Source organism: Arvicola amphibius, chromosome 17, assembly GCF_903992535.2.
Source record: "Arvicola amphibius chromosome 17, mArvAmp1.2, whole genome shotgun sequence".
Classification (NCBI taxonomy): Eukaryota; Metazoa; Chordata; class Mammalia; order Rodentia; family Cricetidae; genus Arvicola; species Arvicola amphibius.
In genome coordinates, this window is record NC_052063.2 from 7,170,866 (window position 1) to 7,191,153 (window position 20,288).

The following is a 20,288-nucleotide window of genomic DNA, read 5'->3' on the forward strand; positions in this document are numbered from 1 at the left end:
TAGTTAAATCTCACGGGGTGTGTTTATTCACCACCAGGAAAAGAACGATTACTAACGGAGTCTGTTCTCTCCAGCAACTCACATCCACTCCAGGTAAAGCCCTCCACTGTCCACCTCCTGCTTGGCCTGCAGCTTTGCTTGTTGATAGACTTCGGAAGTTTCTGGCTCACAGAGGCCCAGTTGTACAATGTTAGGAAATGGCTGCCGTCCAAGAAGATGTCCATTTAAAGACAAAAACTCTTGAAAATTCTCACAGACTGCACAGTCCTAGGATAAACTGAAATCTGTTAGACACATAGCCAGAGCAAAACCTGACATCTTTTTCCTTCTATGATCTTGGTATTTTAAAATCTAAATGAAATATTCTCTGCATGAACTAAAATGTAACAGCCAACCAGCAGGCAATCAATGTAGTTACACAATGTACAAGTGTGCTCTCTCTCTCTCTCTCTCTCTCTCTCTCTCTCTCTCTCTCTCTCTCTCTCTCTCTCTCTCTCTCTCTGCCTCCTGGCTGTTGCTCACATGGAAGCTCATAGTCTCAACATGTAAGCTGACAGTCACAGCTTCAGCGGTGCCTGCCCGCGTGCCTGCATGTTTCTTGCCCTGATGGTCATGAACATGCCCTCTGAGACCGTATGCAAGCCCCAGTTAAATGCTTCGTTTTATAAATTGCCTTGGCGTCTCTTCACAGGAAGAGACAAGTACTTCAGACTGAAGTTGTTACCAGGGACTGGTATTGCAGGACAGGCTGCCCATACCGGATGTTGGAGAAGTACGGAAGACAATGGGACTCTGGGCTAGAAAAACAGCTGAATGCCATACGTGGGGTTAAACTGGCCATCCTTGTAGAAGCTTGGAAGACAGCAGTGCTGAGATCAATGTGGACTATGAAAGGCCAACTTCACAAGTCTCGGAGCAGAACAATATTAGCAACTGGGTTAGAGTCTATTTTTACATATTCTGGCAAAGAATGTAACTGTTTTCTTGTCTTGTCCTATAAATCTTCCTGAGAATAAACTGAAGAGTTTTGGACTAATTTCATTGAGAGATTTCAAGAGAAAGCAGGGAAAAAAGAAATATTGGATCTAAAAATAAATAAATATACAGTGGTCCTCTACTGAATGTTAAGACTCAAGAATAAAAAATCTCATTATCGGGGATGGAGAGATGGCTCAGTAGTTAAGAGCAATGACTGTTCTTCCAGAAGACATGGGTTCAGTTCCCAGCACCCACATGGCAGCTCACAACTGTCTGAAGATCCAGTTGCAGGGGATCTGACACTTTCACACCAATGCACATAAAATAAAGTTAAATAAACCATAAAAATCTTTTTTAAAAAATCTCATTATCACCAGGTGGTGGTGGCTCATGCCATTAATTCCAGCACTTGGGAAGTAGAGTCAGGCAGATCCCTGAGTTTGAGGCCAGCCTGGACTACAGTGTGAATTCCAGGGCAGTCAGGCCTACTCAGAGAAACCGTGTCTTGAAAAAACAAAAAACAAAAACAAAAAAATAAATACTAAGTTTTCACACTAATATGTACCTTTTCATCCAATATATGTCTGTATTCCACAAATTCATGAATCAGATGGGCAGGGCCAACAAGTTCCGTTTTTGCTTTAATCCAATCCAGGGAAAACATTAACGCACGAAGTTCCTTAAAAATAAAAAAAAAAAATTAGTAAGACGGGCACTGTTTAAAAAAAAAAAAGAAGAATTTCAACTAGAGCCTCATTATTCTAATACTACTGAGAAACACTTCGCAGATATCCAAAATTTAAGGTCAGAGGGAAGATGGTAAAATGATCACATAATTTCAAGGAAATATAAAATGGTCCCCACATCTTAAATCAAAAGAAACTTCAGTTGTACAAAGGATTTAAACATAAAACAGAATTTTTTTTTTTCCAAGACAAGGTTTCTCTGTAGCCCTGGTTGTCCTGGAACTAGCTCTTGTAGACCAGGCTGGCCTTGAACTCACAGAGATCCACCTGCCTCTGCCTCCCGAGTGCTGGGATTAAAGGCATGTGCCACCACCACCCAGCAAAACAGAACATTTTTAAAAAATACAAAAAATCAGGTAAATTATTTTTGTAACTCTGGGGCATAGGAAATCTTTGCAATTGTGACACAAAAACAAAACATAAACACATATACATGTGCAAATATACACACACAAACATACACAAACACAGGCACACATTTAACTAGATAAAAATTCAAATATTCTACAGTAAAAGCAATATATACATTAAAAATACATTAATAAACATTACGGCAACACATAGTAAGAGTAGGGCTTAATCTAATTCTTTATAGAAAACCATAATGAAACAATAAAAGATAAATGCCTGTAAAGGAAAAAAAAGAAAAACCAGGCAAACGGTGAGCGGCCTCAGATGTGGTGCCATACACCTAGATTCCTAGCACTCAAGGGGCGGAGGCAGGAGGACCACAAATATGAAGCTAGGCTGAGCTGCACAGAAAGACCTAGTAAGGTAAATGCAGAAAGAAAAGAATGAGAGCTAATTCACAAAATAAATGTATATATAACCAATAATCAAAATTTTACCAGTAATCGAAGTGAAGGATTTACCACTTCTATAATGTTGAACTGCTAAGACTGAAGGAATGGTAAGAATATTGGCTACAGCTGGGGGGGGGGGGGCGCCTTTGATCCCAGCACTCAGGAGGAAGAGGCAGGCGGATCTCTGAGCTGGAGGCCAACCTGGTCTACATAATGAGTTCCAAGACAGTCAAGACTATACAGAAAAACCTTGTCTTGAAGAACAAAACAACAAGCAAACAAAAAAGAATATTGGCTATGATGAAACAAATGAACACTCTCATCCGCTAGTGTAGTGACATAGTAGAGAACATTCTTCCAGAGTGCTTCGGCAATCTGGATTCAAATTTAAACTCTACACACTGTTAATCCAAAATTTCCACTTAGAAAAGTGTAGGTAAGGGGCTGGAGAGATGGCTCAGAGGTTAAGAGCATGGCCTGCTCTTCCAAAGGTCCTGAGTTCAATTCCCAGCAACCACATGGTGGCTCACAACCATCTGTAATGAGGTCTGGTGCCCTCTTCTGGCCTGTAGACATACACACAGACAGAATATTGTATACATAATAAATAAATAAATATTTAAAAAAAAAAAAAAGAAAAAAGAAAAGTGTAGGTAAGACAAGAATAAGCATATTAAACAGTCTGTTCCTCAACCCGTTTCCCAGTCTCAGCAGAGCTCTGCAGGGAGACAGTCTGGGAGCTGGGGGAGAGGACACGGTGGTAGAGCGTCCTGTGCAAACGTGAGGGCCTTGGTTTGATCCAGAGTGGGGGAGGGTGCTTGTGACCCTAGTGCTGGGAAAGCAGAAGCAGGCAGACCCCAGGACTTGTTGTCCATCCAACCTAACCTACTTGTTAAGTCTCGGCCCCATGAGAAACCCTACCTCAAATAAATAAACAATATAGGTGCCTCCTGAGAGGTAACACCCAAACAATATCCGGTCTCCACATGTACACATGTGCACAAGAATCTGAGCCCACACTTACAGGCACGCATGCATACACAAAAGCAGTATGCAGCTTTAAAAGCTGTATCACACCAGATAAATGTCATGAAAAGACAACTGCCAAATACCACTAAGTGGTAAAAAGCAATACACAATCTACTATTTCTATTATGATCCCTCTTTGTTTTTTTTTTTTTTTTCGTTTTTTTTGGTTTTTCGAGACAGGGTTTCTCTGCAGCTTTTTTAGAGCCTGGCCTGGAACTAGCTCTTGTAGACCAGGCTGGCCTCGAACTCACAGAGATCCGCCTGCCTCTGCCTCCCGAGTGCTGGGATTAAAGGCGTGCGCCACCACCACCCGGCTCCCTCTTTGTTTTTAAGAAACAAGTGTCTAAGCAGAAAATGATCTAGAAAACAGTATATAAAATCACTGGCAATTACTGTGGTCTTCGTTTTCTTTTTTTTTTTTTTAATATTTATTTATTCATTTATTATGTATACAATATTCTGTCTGTGTGTATGCCTGCACGCCAGAAGAGGGCACCAGACCCCATTATAGATGGTTGTGAGCCACCATGTGGTTGCTGGGAATCGAACTCAGTACCTTTGGAAGAGCAGGCAATGCTCTTAACCTCTGAGCCATCTCTCCAGCCCGGTCTTCGTTTTCTTATTTGTAGATGTCTTCTAAATTCTCCCAGAGAAAATAAATCTCTTTTCTTTACAATCAGAATAAAGGCTAAAGAAAAAAATTCTGTCACATCATACTTAACAAAAGCTTTAAGAAGCACTCAGGAGGCAGAGGCAGGCGGATCTCTGTGAGTTCGAGACCAGCCTGGTCTACAAGAGCTAGCTCCAGGACAGGCTCTAAAGCTGCAGAGAAACCCTGTCTTGAAAAACAAAAAACAAAAAAAAAAAGCTTTAAGAAAATGCACTGAGACAGGTGTGGTGGCGCACGCCTTTAATCCGAGCACTCAGGAGGCAGAGGCAGGCGGATCTCTTGAGTTATAAGTCAGCCTGGTCTATAGAAAGAGTTCCAGGACAGCCAGAGCTACACAGAAAAACCCTGTTTCAAAAAAAAAAAAAAAAAAAAAAAAACAAAAACAAAAGGAAAGAAAGGGAGAAGGAGAGGGAAGGAAGAGGAGAGGGAGAGAAGAAAGAAAGGAAGGTAGAAAAGTCAAAGTGGTTTTCCAAAATGTTATTTTTTAATAATATATATTATTTATTCTTTTAAAATTTTCCTACATCTAAACAATGCATCTTGATCATCTCTACTTCCACTCCCTTTAGGTGTTCATAAACACATTTCTTCCTAACTTCTATCCTCCTTTTTTTTAAAATAACACATTAAATCTAGTTAATGAATATTAAATCTACTGGGTGAGTATGGGCAACCTACCAGTGGCCATACCCGCTAAGCAAAGGGGCTCTTCCTTCCCTAGCCATCATCTACCAATAGCTCCTCAATCAGGGGTGGGACCTCACTAGCCCCTCCCCATTCTGAGCTGGAATTTTTAAATGGCTTGATCCATGCAGGTTTTAGGCAGGCAAAGGTCATGTTGTACCCAAAAGACAGCACTGCCTAGTGTAGCTGGTAGTCGACTTCAAAACCCATCTGTGTACTGATCCCAACTTTTATCCTTTGTCCATAATTCTCAGAATTCCACATCTATTTATCTAACAGCTTACTCAGTATCTTCAATCAGATGTCTTAGGAGGCAGGCGTATCAGGATTAAGATATTCAATGTCAATTCCCAACCATCTTTTCTTTTTGACTGTGTATTTGACGTCTTTCCAGTGTACATGCCTGTAGTCATCTTTGATGCTTCTCCTTCTGTTGTAACGCACATCACGTACACCAGAAAATCGTGGGTATTCCCTTATCATTCCTTCCTTCTATGATTTGCTCATTGTCTTACTGTAAATGTATTATTTCTCTTCCCCATTGTCTGCTGTGCCTATGGTTTAGACTCACAATGGAGGACAATGCCACTCTCTAACAAGAACTCAGGAAATGCCCGATGAAGGGGTGCATATCCTCTCTAACCTCCATTTGCACATAGAGCTCACAAACAAATCCACACTGCAGACAAAGGGGAGCCACAGCTAAGAAGAGAAACTGATTCACTTGCAGGCACTCAGATACCCTTTTGTTAATCACAAGAAAAAATGGGGAAAAAAATCCTACACAGACATATTTTCACTAATTAAAAAAAAAAGTCTGGGGCTGGCAAGATGGCTCAAAGGGTAAAGGTGCTTTCCCACCAAACCTGTCAACCTAATTCAATTCCTAGAACACATATCACAGAGAGAATCAACTCCCACAAGCTATTCTGACATCACCTGCACGCCATGCCATGCATACACCCACACACACAAACATACAAAATAAGGAAATGTAATAAATTTCATTTTTTAGATTCTAATAGGATAAAGCAAAACACCAAAGAAAAAATTTACATAACATTTAACTGTATAAAAAGTCAAATATCCAGTAAAATATAAAGTATTATCAATAAAATTTAAGAAATAACTCAAGGGAGACTTGGAGAGATGGCTAGTGGTTAACAGCACTTGCTGTTCTTGCAGAGAACCCAGGTTCTGTTCCCAGCATCCACATCAGGCAGCTCACAACCGTATGAAACACTGGTTCCAGGGGCCTGGCGCCCTCTTCTGGCATCCCTGGGTTCTACTGCACACACAAGGTGCACATATACGCAGACGTCAAAACAGACACAAACAAAATCATTAAGAAAAATAAATAAGGGCTGGAGAGATGGCTCAGAGGTTAAGAGCATTGCTTGCTCTTCTAAAGGTCCTGAGTTCAATTCCCAGCAACCACATGGTGGCTCACAACCATCTGTAATGAGGTCTGGTACCCTCTTCTGGCCTGCAAACATACACACAGACAGAATATTGTATACATAATAAATAAATAAATAAATATTTTTAAGAAAAATAAAAATAAAAAACACATTTACAATATATGAAAAAAGTAGAGTGAACTAATTTTCAACTGTGTCATCTTACTTTGTGCATATTGGCACTGGCCATGTGATAGGCTAGGAAATTGTACCAATACATGCAGCCCTCCTGATCTGGAGACAGAGCATGTGGCTGGTAATACCTCTGAAACTGAGTGACCATCTTCCTGTGTAGATCCTGAAAGACAGAGAAAGGATGTCTGAGGACACAAACAGTGTAACCTGGGCAGCACAGTGTCTCCCATTTCCAAAGCTGTAAAGAAGATCTCCCCACAAGCTAGTTACTAAAGGGAACGCTAGTGGTTTTACAGTGGAGAGATCCAGTAAATACCCCTTTAACCAGCATCTACAATAATCAACCATCAACATCTACTTTATTCATAAGACACATCAACCTCAATCCCTGATGGGGTGTGAAAGGCACAGTATCATTTCTGTGCAATTCTTTAAGAAGAAAAAAAAGAAATTGAGAGCCGCTTTAATCCCAGCACTCAAAGGCAGAGGCAGGAGGATATCTGTGAGTTTAAGGCCAGCCTGGTCTACAGAATGAGTTCCAGGACAGGCTCCAAAGCTACACAGAGAAACCCTGTCTTGGAAAAAAAAAAAGAAAAAAGAAAAAGAAAGGAAGGAAGGAAGGAAGGAAGGAAGGAAGGAAGGAAGGAAGGAAGGAAGGAAGGAAGGAAGGAAGGGAAAGGAAAGAAAAAGAAAAGAAACTGAGCAAAGAGGTGATACCACACACCTTTACTCCCACACTCAGGAGGCAGAGGCAGGCAGATCACTAAGAGTCCAAGGCCAGCCTGGTGTACAGAGAAACTCTGTCTAAAAAAATAAATAAATAAATAAAATAAAAAACCTGTGTGTGTGTGTGTGTGTATGTGTGTGTGTGTGTGTGTGTAGGTTTGTGCACATTGACTGTAGGAATCTTTAGAGGTCAGAAGAGGCTGTCAGATCCTCTGATACTGGAATTACAGGCAGTTGTGGGCTGCCTAACATGGGTGCTGGGAACAGAACTTGGGTTCTATCGCTTGTGTTATTGAAGTCAAATAGGTACACCCTCTCCCCACTCAGAAGACAGCAGACAACACCAAATGAGGGGACACTGTTAAAATTAACTGAGGAACCTTCACAAGTTTGAGGACATTAGGGAGACGACAAATAGGGGAAAGATGCTGCCATCATCAGATACTTCATGGGTCCTGAATAGGATCTGACCGTAGAAAGAAGATTGGTAGAGAAGGTGGTAAAATTTTAAAAACTTGTGCATTAGCTAATAATAGTGCATCAATGACAACTCTGGTGGGTTTGATAATTGTATTATAGTTGTGTAGTTGTTAGCAGTAAGAGAAACAAAGCAAAAGCTTACACATAGGAAGCGTGCAGTATATTTTGTCTATCTTTGTATATCAAGTCTAAACTGTTTTTAAATAAAAAGTAATAACATATATGAAGTTATGTTACCTGAAGCTGACTTCGATTCTTCTCTGTAAGAAAATCTATTTGAAGATCATGTAAATAATAACAAAATGACTTTCCATTCCGATCGCAGAATAAGAGAGACTTATTGACAAACTCCTGCAATATGTCTTCGACTTCTTCAGTTTCCAAGTCCCAGAGAACACACAACACCTAGGAACCATTTTAAACATTTCATATACCAAAGTACAGTGAGTAGAAAGTCCTATAGATAAAGTATTCTAACCAATACATATGACTTGAAAGCCCTGAATAAGAATGTCTCCACATCTAGGCAGAGCTGGGGAAATCCTGTAGAAGAGGGGAGGAAGGATAGTAGGGGCCAGAGGGGTCAAGGGCACCACAAAACCACAGCCCACAGAATCAACTAACCAGGGCTCATAACCAACAGTCAGGGAGCCTGTATGGGTCTGACCTAGGTCCTCTGCAAATGTACTGTGGCTGTGTAACTTGTAGGACTCCTAATGGTGGCAGTGGGAGGTATCTCTAACTCCTTTGCCTGCCCTAGGGACCCTTTTCCTCATCCAGCCTTGATAGGAGGGTATGTGCCTAGTCTTGCTGCAACGTGATATGCTGCGTTTGGTTGATATCCCTGGGAGACCTGGGAAACAGAGGAGGAGTGGATCTGAGGGAGAAGAGAGGTGGGGGTGGGAACTGGGAGGAGAGGAGGGAGGGGACACATCGGTCAGGATGTGATATATGAGAGAAGAAATTTTAAAAGTATATAAAAAAAGAATGTCTCCATGTCTTAAGTTCAGCTAGTTCTCAAGACAAAAAGAGGAACTGGATGTTTCTCTCAGGTCTCCAGAACCACTGGGAATTAAGGAACTCACAAGATCAACAGAGCCTTTTATGGAGACCAAGAGCAGAGGGACTTCGGCACCGTCACCTGTCACATCAGTACCATTATCAAAGTTCACATGCCATAAACAGTCAATGACAAGAAATGCTGGTCAGATCATTACCTTTGTAGGGACCTTGACATCCTTCTGCAGGATGGAAAGATCTGTGTAATAATCTTTGATATCTTCTCTAAGCATTTCAACACTTATAGACATGGCTTCATCCAGAGCCTCATAATCATAAGAGGAAGATTTCCTTATTCTCTTAAACTGCTTATTCTGAAGTTGTCTGAGGTAGTACGCCCAGCGATTGGGAAAATCACGTAAAAGTGCACCAATTAAAGACACCACAAGAGGAGAACCTGGAGGGAAAAGTGATTATGTTAATATCATCTTATTTTAAAATCACCACTATGCTGTGGGATGGTGCTCTTGTACACTGTAAAGATTTGTCACTCGTATTAGTTTAATAAAATGCTGACTAGCCAGTAGCCAGGCAGGAAGTACAGGTGGGACAACCAGACTTGGAAAATTCTGGGAAGAGGAAAGGCAGAGACATAGTCCCCAATCAGATGCAGAGGAAGCAAGGTGAAAATGCCTTACTGAGAAAAGGTACCACACCCCGAGGCTAACGGGTGGGGGTAGCACACACCTTTAATCCCAGCACTCGGGAGGCAGAGATGAGTAGATCTCTGTGAGTTTGAGGCCAACCTGGTCTACAAGAGCTAGTTCCAGAACAGGCTCCAAAGCTACAGAGAAACCCTGTCTCAAAAAAACAAAAAAAAAAAAAAAGAAAGAAAAAGAAAAAGAAAATTAAAGAGAGAGGGAATTATGTATTAATTTAAGTTTGCAAGAGTTAGTTAATAATAAGCCTGAGTATTGGCCAAACAATTTTTAATTAATATAAGCCTCTGTGTGTTTATTTGGAACTGAACAACTATGGGACCAGGAGGGAAGGAAACTTCCGTCTACATCACTAAACAATTTAAAAATTTTAATCTCCCCCCCAAAGTGTGTGTATGGAGGTAAATGTGGGTATGTGTGTGGGTGCAGGTGGGGCGTAGTGAGGGAGTAAGGACATGGGTGTGGGTAGGTGTGAGGATGAAATACAGGTGGCGAGACTTGGCAGCAGGCATCTCTACCAACCACACCATCTCACCAGCGCAAGAAACAACTGTCAGTGCAAGCTCTCCAAGGCCTTGCACCATTTCTAACTCCTGGTCACTTTCCTTCAAGGCCTGTCTTCTGAGGAAATCATTAGGATAAGTCAGGTCTCGCTGACAGATACTCATTACATCATTTGCTCAGTTCCTTTGCATTATCTTTTTGTTCAATCCCTCTGCTATGGGCTGTCCACACGTCAGTCACACCCATGCAATGAGTTCAGGGAAAACTGCAGAGGCTGAACACATGAAAGAGCCCTGAAAGACGCCACAGTGAAGGCAACGCTGGGAGCTCCACCCCTCCTCCCGAAACCATCAGCGCACCTCACACCTGTCTCTGCATCACCCTCTATGAGGCACTAAATGTAAGTCCCTGATTTCTGTGAGCTGCTCAAACAAGTTAGCCACACTTAAGGACGGGGTGGGAGCTGCTGAGTCAGAAGCACGGGTACAACAACCAAGAGCCTGTTAACTGGTATCTGAAGTTGGAAGTAGAAAGCGGCAGTCATAGGAATTGATCCTTCAACCTGTAGGATAGACACTTTTTCCATGGAAGTCATTTAAGAATTAAATAAAAGGACATGTGGTGTCAAAGTTTGGCACTTACTCGCCAAACTGAAACATTAATTTTATAAAATTCCAAACAAAATAATTTTTAAATAGTGTTCATAATATTTTTTCACAGACAGTAAAAATCTCAACTTCATTTTATCTTTCTCATGAGCATACTCTTTAACACATGGTGGGTACAAGTAACATTATTATATAGAATAAATACCAAGTATATTCACTTAAGGTTTGAGAGGTAACCTAAAATATTAAATGCCATGAAACAGATTTGGGTGCTCATGTGCTAAATTAGCATATTCACCAGCTTGCTTTATAAAGAGAGCATCAGGATTTGCACAGCCTCCCCTCACACACACGCCAGCAGCCGTACCTTTGCATTCTTTTATAATACTGTGAGCCTCCACTGGCAAATCTTCCTTCTTCATGCTAACGAAAAGCGATAAGATTTCAAGTCCCTTTTCTTTCCCTAGACCACTGTCCACAGAGACAACGTGCTTGGGACCTGCAGCAAAATTGTAACACAATGGAAGCAATGCGTTACATCACATGGGGACATGCACTGGGTGGAATAATGCCTTTTGATGCAATACCTTTACTATAGCGCTCACAAGGACATGAAAAGCCTTACCCATTACAGAGTCCGTAACACTCTTATCTCTGGTTGTAAGAAGAATATGACACTGGTTGTCGAAAGCTTTTAACACCCACGGATCCCAAACATCATCCAAGATCAGCAGACACCTAAGTTTAAAAAGTGAAATGAAATCATGTCGGGCGGTGGGTAATAAATCACTAATGACTCTTATTTTACACTCCCTTTAAAAAGAAATTCTAAGGCAAAGGTAAGATGGTAGACTAGAAGTTTCTTCCATGTGTCTCCATGAACAAGAAGAATCAGGATAGCAAAGGAGAAACTTCCAGAATAAAAAGAAAGGAAAAGCATGAGGAATTGTGGTAGTTTGAATAAAAGTGGCCCCCATAAGGCTCCATTTGCTTGCATGCTGAGTCCCCAGTTGATGAACTGTTTAGAAGGATTAGAGACGTGGCCTTGTTGGTGGAGGTGTGTCACTAGCAGTGGACTTTGGGGTGTGAAAAGCCCATGACAGGGCAAGTTTCTTGCTCTCTGACTGCTGCCTGGGGATCAGGATGTGAAGCTCCCACCGTGCCTGTCTGCTCCCGGCCATGATGGTACCAGACTAACCCTCTGAAACTGGAAGACAGCCTCCAATTAAAAGCTTCCTTTTGATAAGCGCTGCGTTGGCTATGTTGTCATGATGTCTCTCCACAGCAATAGAATGTAACAAGACAGAAGTCAAGGTTGGCAAGAGTACAGCAGAAATAAGTCAATAAAGTATGCATGCACATGCATGCACAAAATAAATTTAACTGAAAGAAAAAGGCTCTGCAGTTAAAAGAACTAGCCACTCTTATGGCGGAGCCAAGTTTGGCTCCCAGAACTCACTGGGCAGCTAACAATAGTCTGCAATTCCAGTTCCAGGGGATCCAATACCCCCTTCTAATGAGTGAGAGAAAGAAAGGGTGTGGATTTGTAAGTCCCAGTGTGCCTCTGTTTCCCATTTGTGACTCACCAGGTGAGTTCCTGACTGTTTCTGATGCCTTTACTCTGCCATCATGGATTCTAACTTTCTGAAACTATAAGCCCAAAGGAACCCCTTCCTTCTAGAAATAGCCTTGGTCCTGGTGTTTTTTCACAGTAACAGAAAGGTCACTAAGGCAAGAGGCTTGTGGGATTGTTCCACCAACTGAGATGCAGGAGAAGGGATCTGCTAGTCCAGCCAAACAGACCGCAAGCTGCAGGCTCTGTGAGGACCCAGCATCCTGGAGCTATGGAGGAAAACACCCATCACTGCCTGCGACCTCCTCAGGTGCACACACGGGCACATGTGCACACACACACAGCCCACGCACACTTCTCAGGCCAGTAGGATGACTCAGACGAGTTCATTTCCCATAATCCAGGACAGAAATTAAGAACGAACCCCTGAAAGCTGTCTTCTAACCTATACACACACACACAATGAATTTTAAAATAAAATAAATCCTTTCAGCTAGGAATATGGAGTAGTGGTAAAACACGCCTAACATGTTAGGATGAGAATTAGGTTCAATTCACACCCACACAAAAACAAGAAACCCTTCCTTCTTTCCATTCTCACTCTTTGACTTAGTTGTTTAGGTTTTCTTTATCTTGTTCTACATTTGTCCAGTAGAAACAATTTATTCAAACCAAGAAGTTTGTAGTTTCTAGCAAAGACTTCTCACCAACTACCAACTGCTTCTCAAAACTCTACAATGGCATGTAGGAGGCAGTAAGATGCAAAATGAGCAATTTAGACCAAGTGGTAGCTACTGTCATTTTAAAATTAGAAAAGAGAACAGCAGGAAAGCAATGCCTCTTGAAAAAGGGCATGGTGTTCTCAGGCGTCAGTAAGTCCCCTACAATGACCACATCTGACCGTCTGTACCTGGGGTGGGCATGGTGTTCCCAGGAATCAGCAAGTCCCCTACACTGACCTCATCTGATCATCTGTACCTGGGGTAGGCATGGTGTTCTCAGGCGTCAGCAAGTCCCCTACACTGACCTCATCTGATCATCTGTACCTGGGGTGGGCATGGTGTTCCCAGGAGTCAGTAAGTCCCCTACACTGACCACATCTGACCGTCTGTACCTGGGGTGTTTGCGTAGCATCAGAACACGGAGACGATCTTTAGCCTCCTCGATGTTAAGTGGAAGTCTCTGAGAAAAACTCTCCTCTTGACCCAGGCGTGTGCAAAGATTCTGCAGTTTCATCAGAAGCCCAGATTTGTCTTGTTTTCCAACTGAAACCCAATGCACACCCCCTGGGAAACAACCTAATAAGGAAGAAAGGATAAATGTTTAAGGGTAAGGCCCTCTGAACTGCTTTCCTGTCATGTACCTTCATGCTCATCTTCAATCTCATTTCTGCACCTTCTCTGGAGTCAGGCTACAAATTCTGATAGCAGTTTATTGCTGAATCTAAGAAAAACTGAAGATTTTAAGTTAGGAACGTATCTGAGGCTATCAGGGAAGTATTTTTGCTTTACCAAGCCAATTCCATAATCTTTGTTCCCAGAAATCATTGTCCGTGTCTCAGTGTCAGCGCCCTTGACATATGGGGCTGAGTTATTCTTTGTTGTGAGCGATTTTCCCACGTATACTAGAATGATTGACAACCTCCTGATCCCTACTCTGGGCTGCTAGGAGTCTCTCTCTCAGTACTGGCACCAAAAACATCTTTAAGCACTGTGAAACACCCCTATAAGGTTAAGAAATCATCCAGTTAAGAACGAAAGAAACCAGCCGGGCGGTGGTGGCGCACGCCTTTAATCCCAGCACTCGGGAGGCAGAGGCAGGTAGATCTCTGTGAGTTCGAGGCCAGCCTGGTCTACAAGAGCTAGTTCCAGGACAGGCTCTAAAGCTGCAGAGAAACCCTGTCTCGAAAAAAACAAACAAACAAACAAGAACGAAAGAAACCAAGGCTAAAGAGATGGCTTAGGGGGTAAGAGCTCCAGCTGCTCTTCCAGAGGATCCACTTACGGTTCCCAGTTCCCCATGGTGGCTTAGAACCTTCCGTCGCTCCCCTTCCAGGGGATCCAACTCCCTCTTTTGGCCTCTGGGGGGGCAGACATGTGGTGCATGCATATACATGTTTGCAAAACACATAAATACAAAGAAGTATTTTTTAAAAGGAACAAACATCTATGAGCACACGATGCATTCAGTAGGGTCCTCTGAGAGTTCTCGAGGATAGCTCCGCTGCTCACTAGCTGTGACTTCCAGCACATCCCTTCCCGTTATTCCCATTCCTTACAGTGAAATAGGATGACTCCACTTCCTGCAGAGCTGCTAAGAGAATTTCAACACAAATGGGATAGGCATGGTGGCGCACGCCATTATTCCCAGCACTCAGGAGGCAGAGGCTGAAAGATCTCTGTGAGTTCAAGATCAGCCTGGTCTACATAGTCGAGTTCCAGGCTAACCCCATCTAAATAATGAGATTTATTTCAAAAAATAAATAAACCAGGTGCAATGGAACATGCCTTTAATCCAGTACTCGGGAGGCAGAAGCAGGTAGATCTCTGTGAGTTCAAGGCCAGCCTACAAACCTGATCTACAAAGCGAGTTCCAGGACAGCCCAGGCTACACAGAGAAACCCTGTCTCAAAAAAACTAAATAAATGAATAAATAAATAAATATCAGGCAGGATTATCTGTGTTATGCTTCTGAAAGCACCTTAGAAATATTAAGCTTTAAACTAGTAATCACCAAGAAAAATGTCTATTATTATTATTGTTATGATTATTGCTAGTTAAACAATACATTTTCTGGTATGTATTTTTGTTTCTATATCCAGAAAAACAAAAAAAATATTAAATCTTTATAGAGTATATTTATATGACTACATCAATTTTTTTAAAATTTAAAACAAACAACTTTCCCCAAACACACGTAAAAAAGTAAGAAGTGGTGATTCATACTTATACGTTCAATACTAAGAAGGCTGAGGCAGGAAGATTACAGCTCGAAGCCGGCACAGACTGCACAGCAGGGTTCTATTTCTAAATAAACAAATAAATAAACAAAGCATAATCGGAACAGTGGCTCCCACCTATTCCAGAATCCCAGCACCTCCCAAACAACAAACACCAAGGGTGTGGAAGAGGCCAGGAGGTAAACTGGCGCTGCCACTGTGGAAACCAGTATGGAGTTCTGCACCATACGGCACAGCTATACCACACCTGGATACATACCTACAGGAGCCTAAGTTACCATACCACAGAGACGCTTCTACATCCATGCTTGTTGCTGTACTGTTCACAACAGTCAAGATGTAGAACCAGCCCAGAGATCCATTAACACACAAATGGGTAAATAAAATATGGTATGCATGCCAAAGGAATTATTACATTATTACTACATAAAAAAATGGAGACCAAGCCGGGCGGTGGTGGCGCACGCCTTTAATCCCAGCACTCGGGAGGCAGAGGCAGGCGGATCTCTGTGAGTTCGAGACCAGCCTGGTCTACAAGAGCTAGTTCCAGGACAGGCTCCAAAGCCACAGAGAAACCCTGTCTCGAAAAACCAAAAAAAAAAAAAAAAAAATGGAGACCAGAATGTAAAGCAAAATAAACCAAACTGAGAAAGAAAAATAAGACATTTTTCTGTCACGTACAAAAAGTAGATTTTTATGTATAAAGCTGAAGAAATGGCTCCGTGGTAAAGACACATGCATCAAATCTGAAGGCCTGAGTTCAATCCCTAGGTGCCACAAGGTAGAACAAGAATAAACTCCTGAAAGCTGTCCTCTGACCTCTACGTGAGCCATCACACACACACACACACACACACACACACACACACACACACAAAATAAATGAATCAATTTTTCAGTTCCTTCAATTTGTATGTGTGTGAGTGCATGCATGCGTGCATGTGTGTTGTGTATATGAAAAGTAGAAAGGGTTAGCGACTAAGAAAGGGGAAGAGGCCTGGGAGAGGGAAGAGGAAGAACAAGACAAGTAGCGGGACACATGTGGAGTGAAAGAAAAGAAGGGGTTTTCTGGGGAGGACAAGCAAAGGGACAGAGAGAACAAGGGCAAAGGAAGTGTGAGGACAAAAACAGAAGATCGGGACGTGTCCATATGAAAATATACAGTGAAGTTCATCGTTCTGAGCTGGCATGCTGGTGCAGCAGATACACACAATTGCCACACAGACCTGACAACCTGAGCTTGATCCCTGTAAGCCACAGAACAGTCTTCAGACCTTCATACGTGGACTGTGCCACGTGCACACCCACAGGCACACATGCACACACAGGGACAGAAAGACATACACACACTAATAATTTTATTTTTAAAGAAATTGTAGGGCATAGTGGGACATGCCTTTAATCCCAACACTCAGGAGGCAGAGGCAGATGATCTCTGAGTTTGAGGCCAGCCTGGTCTACAGGGTGAGTTCCAGGACAGCCAGGGCTACACAGAGAAACACTGTTTAAGAAAAAAAAAAACAAAAAAGAGGGGCCTGGAGACATGACTCAAAGGTTATGAGCAGTGACTGTTCTTCCAGAGGTCCTGGGTTTAATTCCCAGCAATCACATGGTGGCTCACAACCATCTGTAATAAGATCTGGTGCCCTCTTTGGCCTCCGCGGATACATACACGCAGAACACTGTATACATAATTAATAAATAAATCATTAAAAAGAAAAAACCAATAATAATAACAACAATAGTCTTTTTAAAAGAAGCTCGTTATTTTGTGCGCTGACTAAAAGACAGGTCAAGAAGAGACAAGGCTGGCAAGCCTGGTTTGATTAGTGCGCACCTTAGAAAGCAGACAAGAAGCCCTGTCACTTTAGGGCAGAAACTTCCCGGCGTTCTCGATTATGACGAAACAGTAGGCCCTATAGCCGTGCTCTTTGTATGTGTATTTGGAAACACACAGCAGATAGTCTCCAAAATTCACCCCAGGCTGTTAACAGAAATTTAGAACTTGGGAGACCGGCAAATGAAGAGAGCTTTCATGGATGTTCGCCGAGCCCTCCACCTGCTGAGCTAGTGCAGCCATCTTAGTGGGTGTCTCTGAGACAGCATCTCAGTCTGTAGACGCTATCAGCCTCAACCACCCAACTCTCCTGCCCCAGACTCCTGAATACACCTCCACCCGTAGCTTGGTTTTACTTCTTTTTAAATAAAAAAATTCTACTTTCGCCGGGCGGTGGTGGCGCACGCCTTTAATCCCAGCACTCGGGAGGCAGAGGCAGGCGGATCTCTGAGTTCGAGGCCAGCCTGGTCTACAAGAGCTAGATCCAGGACAGGCTCTAGAAACTACAGGGAAACCCTGTCTCAAAAAAAAAAAAAAAAAAAAAAAAAAATTCTACTTTCATAAGACTTAAACAAAATTTTAATCCTAAAAGAATGTGATTTTCACTTTATTTTTTAAAGATTATCCCAGAGGGCTGGAGAGATGGCTCAGTGGTTAAGAGCACTGATTGCTCTTCCAAAAGTCCTGAGTTCAATTCCCGACAACCACATGGTGGCTCACAACCATCTGTAATGAGGTCTGGTGCCCTCTTCTGGCCAGCAGGCAAACATGCAGACAGAATACTGTACACATAATAAATACATACATAAATAAATAAATAAATAAATGAATGAATGAATGAATGAATAAATAAATATTTAAATATTTAAAAATTGAAAAAAGTAAAATTGAAATTGAATTGAAATTGAAAAAGATTCTCCCAGAATTAAAAAAAAGTACAGTATCTCAGTGGGGCTACCTGATAAACGCCTGCACATTTAGGTCCGTCTTCCTAGGCTAACCCTTCCTATCTCGAATGGAAAACTACCTGATAAACTCCTCCACATTTAAGGCATTTTCCTAAGTTAAAGCCTTCCTATCCTAAATTTAAAACTACATTGGAAGCCGGGCGGTGGTGGCGCACGCCTTTAATCCCAGCACTCGGGAGGCAGAGGCAGGCGGATCTCTGTGAGTTCGAGGCCAGCCTGGTCTACAATAGCTAGGTCCAGGACAGGCTCTAAAAAAGCTGCAGAGAAATCCTGTCTTGAAAAACCAAAAAAAAAAAAAAGAAAAAAAGAAAAAAAACTACATTGGAGCATTATAAGCATATTCAAGTAAAAACAAAATAAATACTATTTATTTCAAAAAGAAAGGTAGACAAAAATATTAAGTGATCAACTAATCTACAAATCTGCAGTACAGCATTTAGTTAAACAATGAACTGCTGTTTCTACATTTTAGATGAATCTCAACATCTTAACTATGGGCACAAGAGGGAGCAATTTAGCCTTGAAAGAAGTTTGTACTTCTAATTTATTCAGAGAAATTTATTCAAAGAAAAACTGCCTTTATTCGGGGGGGGGGGGAGGTCCCATTCTGTTTTCATGTGAGGTTTTTCCTGGTAGCAAATAATAACCTAATAGCATCAAGGAAATCCTGGAATGGACAGAAACAAACAAGTAGGCAGCCTATAGAAAAAGTTCCCATGCTTTAAAGACACAGCATAGGGCTGGCAAGACTGCTCAGTGAATAAAAACCATCCTGACAACCTCAGTTCAACCCTGAAATCCACACGGTAGACGGAGAAGTGATAACCACGGCACACATACATCTGCATACGTGCACATAAACACACACACACACAGAGTGCTGTAATTGGTTTAAAGATATGTTGACAGTTCCTATATGTGTAAATGTTTGAGTGCATGTGCATGCGTGTTTGTGTATGAAACAGTCAAACTTTCCAAAGAAAATTGGTTTATTTAAAAATGCATAGACAGACAGTGAAAATCCCATTATTTGGATCTCACCAAAGTACAGGAGAAATAGAAATTAAGTTCACATGTATGAAAGACTTATTAGTGTTATCTGGAATTTTCCCAGAGTAAAGCAGTTAGGGACTGGGGAGATGGCTCTGTCTGTCAAGTGCTTACACAAGCATCAAGCAAGGGGACCTAAATTTAATTGCTAACACCAATGCAAAAAGCCAGATGTGGGAGGCTTGAACAGGGCATGCTTAAAATCTGTGAAGAAAGACAAATCTCTATGAGTGGCTGGCCAGCTAACCTATCTCAGTCACTAAGTTCTAGGTTCAGTGAGAAACCTGTCTTAAATATAGAGAACGATTGAGGAAGATACCGTATGTTGACCTCTGGCCTCCACGAGCACATGTGTATACACACACACACACACACACACACACACACACACACACAAACACACACAGCGTGGTTAAATTACACAGTGTTTCCTGAGCCATCAACTCTCTAAGTTTTTATTCACTTTTAGTCTCTAAAATTAAAAGTTCATCATAATATAAAGCAACTTAAATGAGATATATTTTATATTTATATATACACACATATATAATATGTATTTTTTAAAAAGTTCATCATGAAACTGAAATGAAACATTTTTTTATCCTAAAGGAACTGAAGCCCATTTAAAAAGTCCTGAATATCTTTAGTGACCAATTTTACAGTAGTTTGTTTAGGGTTTTGTTTCATTTTGTTTTAGATAGATTCTCACTGTACAAGGAACTCACTATGTAGATCAGGCTGGCCTTGATCGCAGAGATCTATGGACCTCTACCTCTCACGCGCTGCAATTAATGGCATGCATCACCACTTCCAGACAGCCGAAGAGGTTTTAAAAACTATTCTGAGGTTCTGGAGACTTTCAAAGAGCTAATAAGTCTCAAGAAACTTCTCTTATAACAGGAAAACAAACACACACACACACACACTAAGAGCTAAGGACTGGGCATCAAGTCAAAACTGCCATCAATAGTGCTAAGAAAGGCTAAGAAGTTGGAAACTAAATCCTCGCACACAAAGACGTGCCCTAGACTCTATCTTTCCGATCTCCACAGGTCTATTAAACTGTCTGATCGCTGACTAAGACTTGTAATTTAACATGCTCACTAGAAGTCAGAAACTTATCTGGATTCCCTACAAGTGATAAACAAACAGGACTCACTGAGAAATGAAGGTGCTAGGGAGACATGCAGGCATTTACAGCCAAAGCTGATAGTCTGAGTCTGGATCCCCAGAATCTACATGATGGAAAGAGAGACCCAACTCTCACTAACTGTCCGCTGTCCTTCACACAAGTATGCACACATAATAAATAAATATTCTCAGAATCATGAAAGAATGAAGGAAGCCAAACACTGGGGTA

At 41.8% G+C, this 20,288-nt stretch overlaps 1 protein-coding gene across 1 annotated transcript in view; it reads right to left on the bottom strand.

Moving 5' to 3' along the window:
* Apaf1 (apoptotic peptidase activating factor 1) overlaps nt 1-20,288 on the bottom strand; it is a 78,466-nt gene that overhangs the window by 48,810 nt on the left and 9,368 nt on the right. Inside the window, exons 5-12 of the mRNA XM_038314589.2 lie at nt 13,229-13,412; nt 11,167-11,279; nt 10,909-11,040; nt 8,929-9,167; nt 7,949-8,116; nt 6,537-6,668; nt 1,544-1,657; nt 83-267 (exon numbers count right to left, since the gene is read on the bottom strand). Of these exons, the coding sequence (XP_038170517.1) occupies nt 83-267; nt 1,544-1,657; nt 6,537-6,668; nt 7,949-8,116; nt 8,929-9,167; nt 10,909-11,040; nt 11,167-11,279; nt 13,229-13,412 (1,267 nt within the window). The remainder of the gene's footprint in view (nt 1-82; nt 268-1,543; nt 1,658-6,536; nt 6,669-7,948; nt 8,117-8,928; nt 9,168-10,908; nt 11,041-11,166; nt 11,280-13,228; nt 13,413-20,288) is intronic.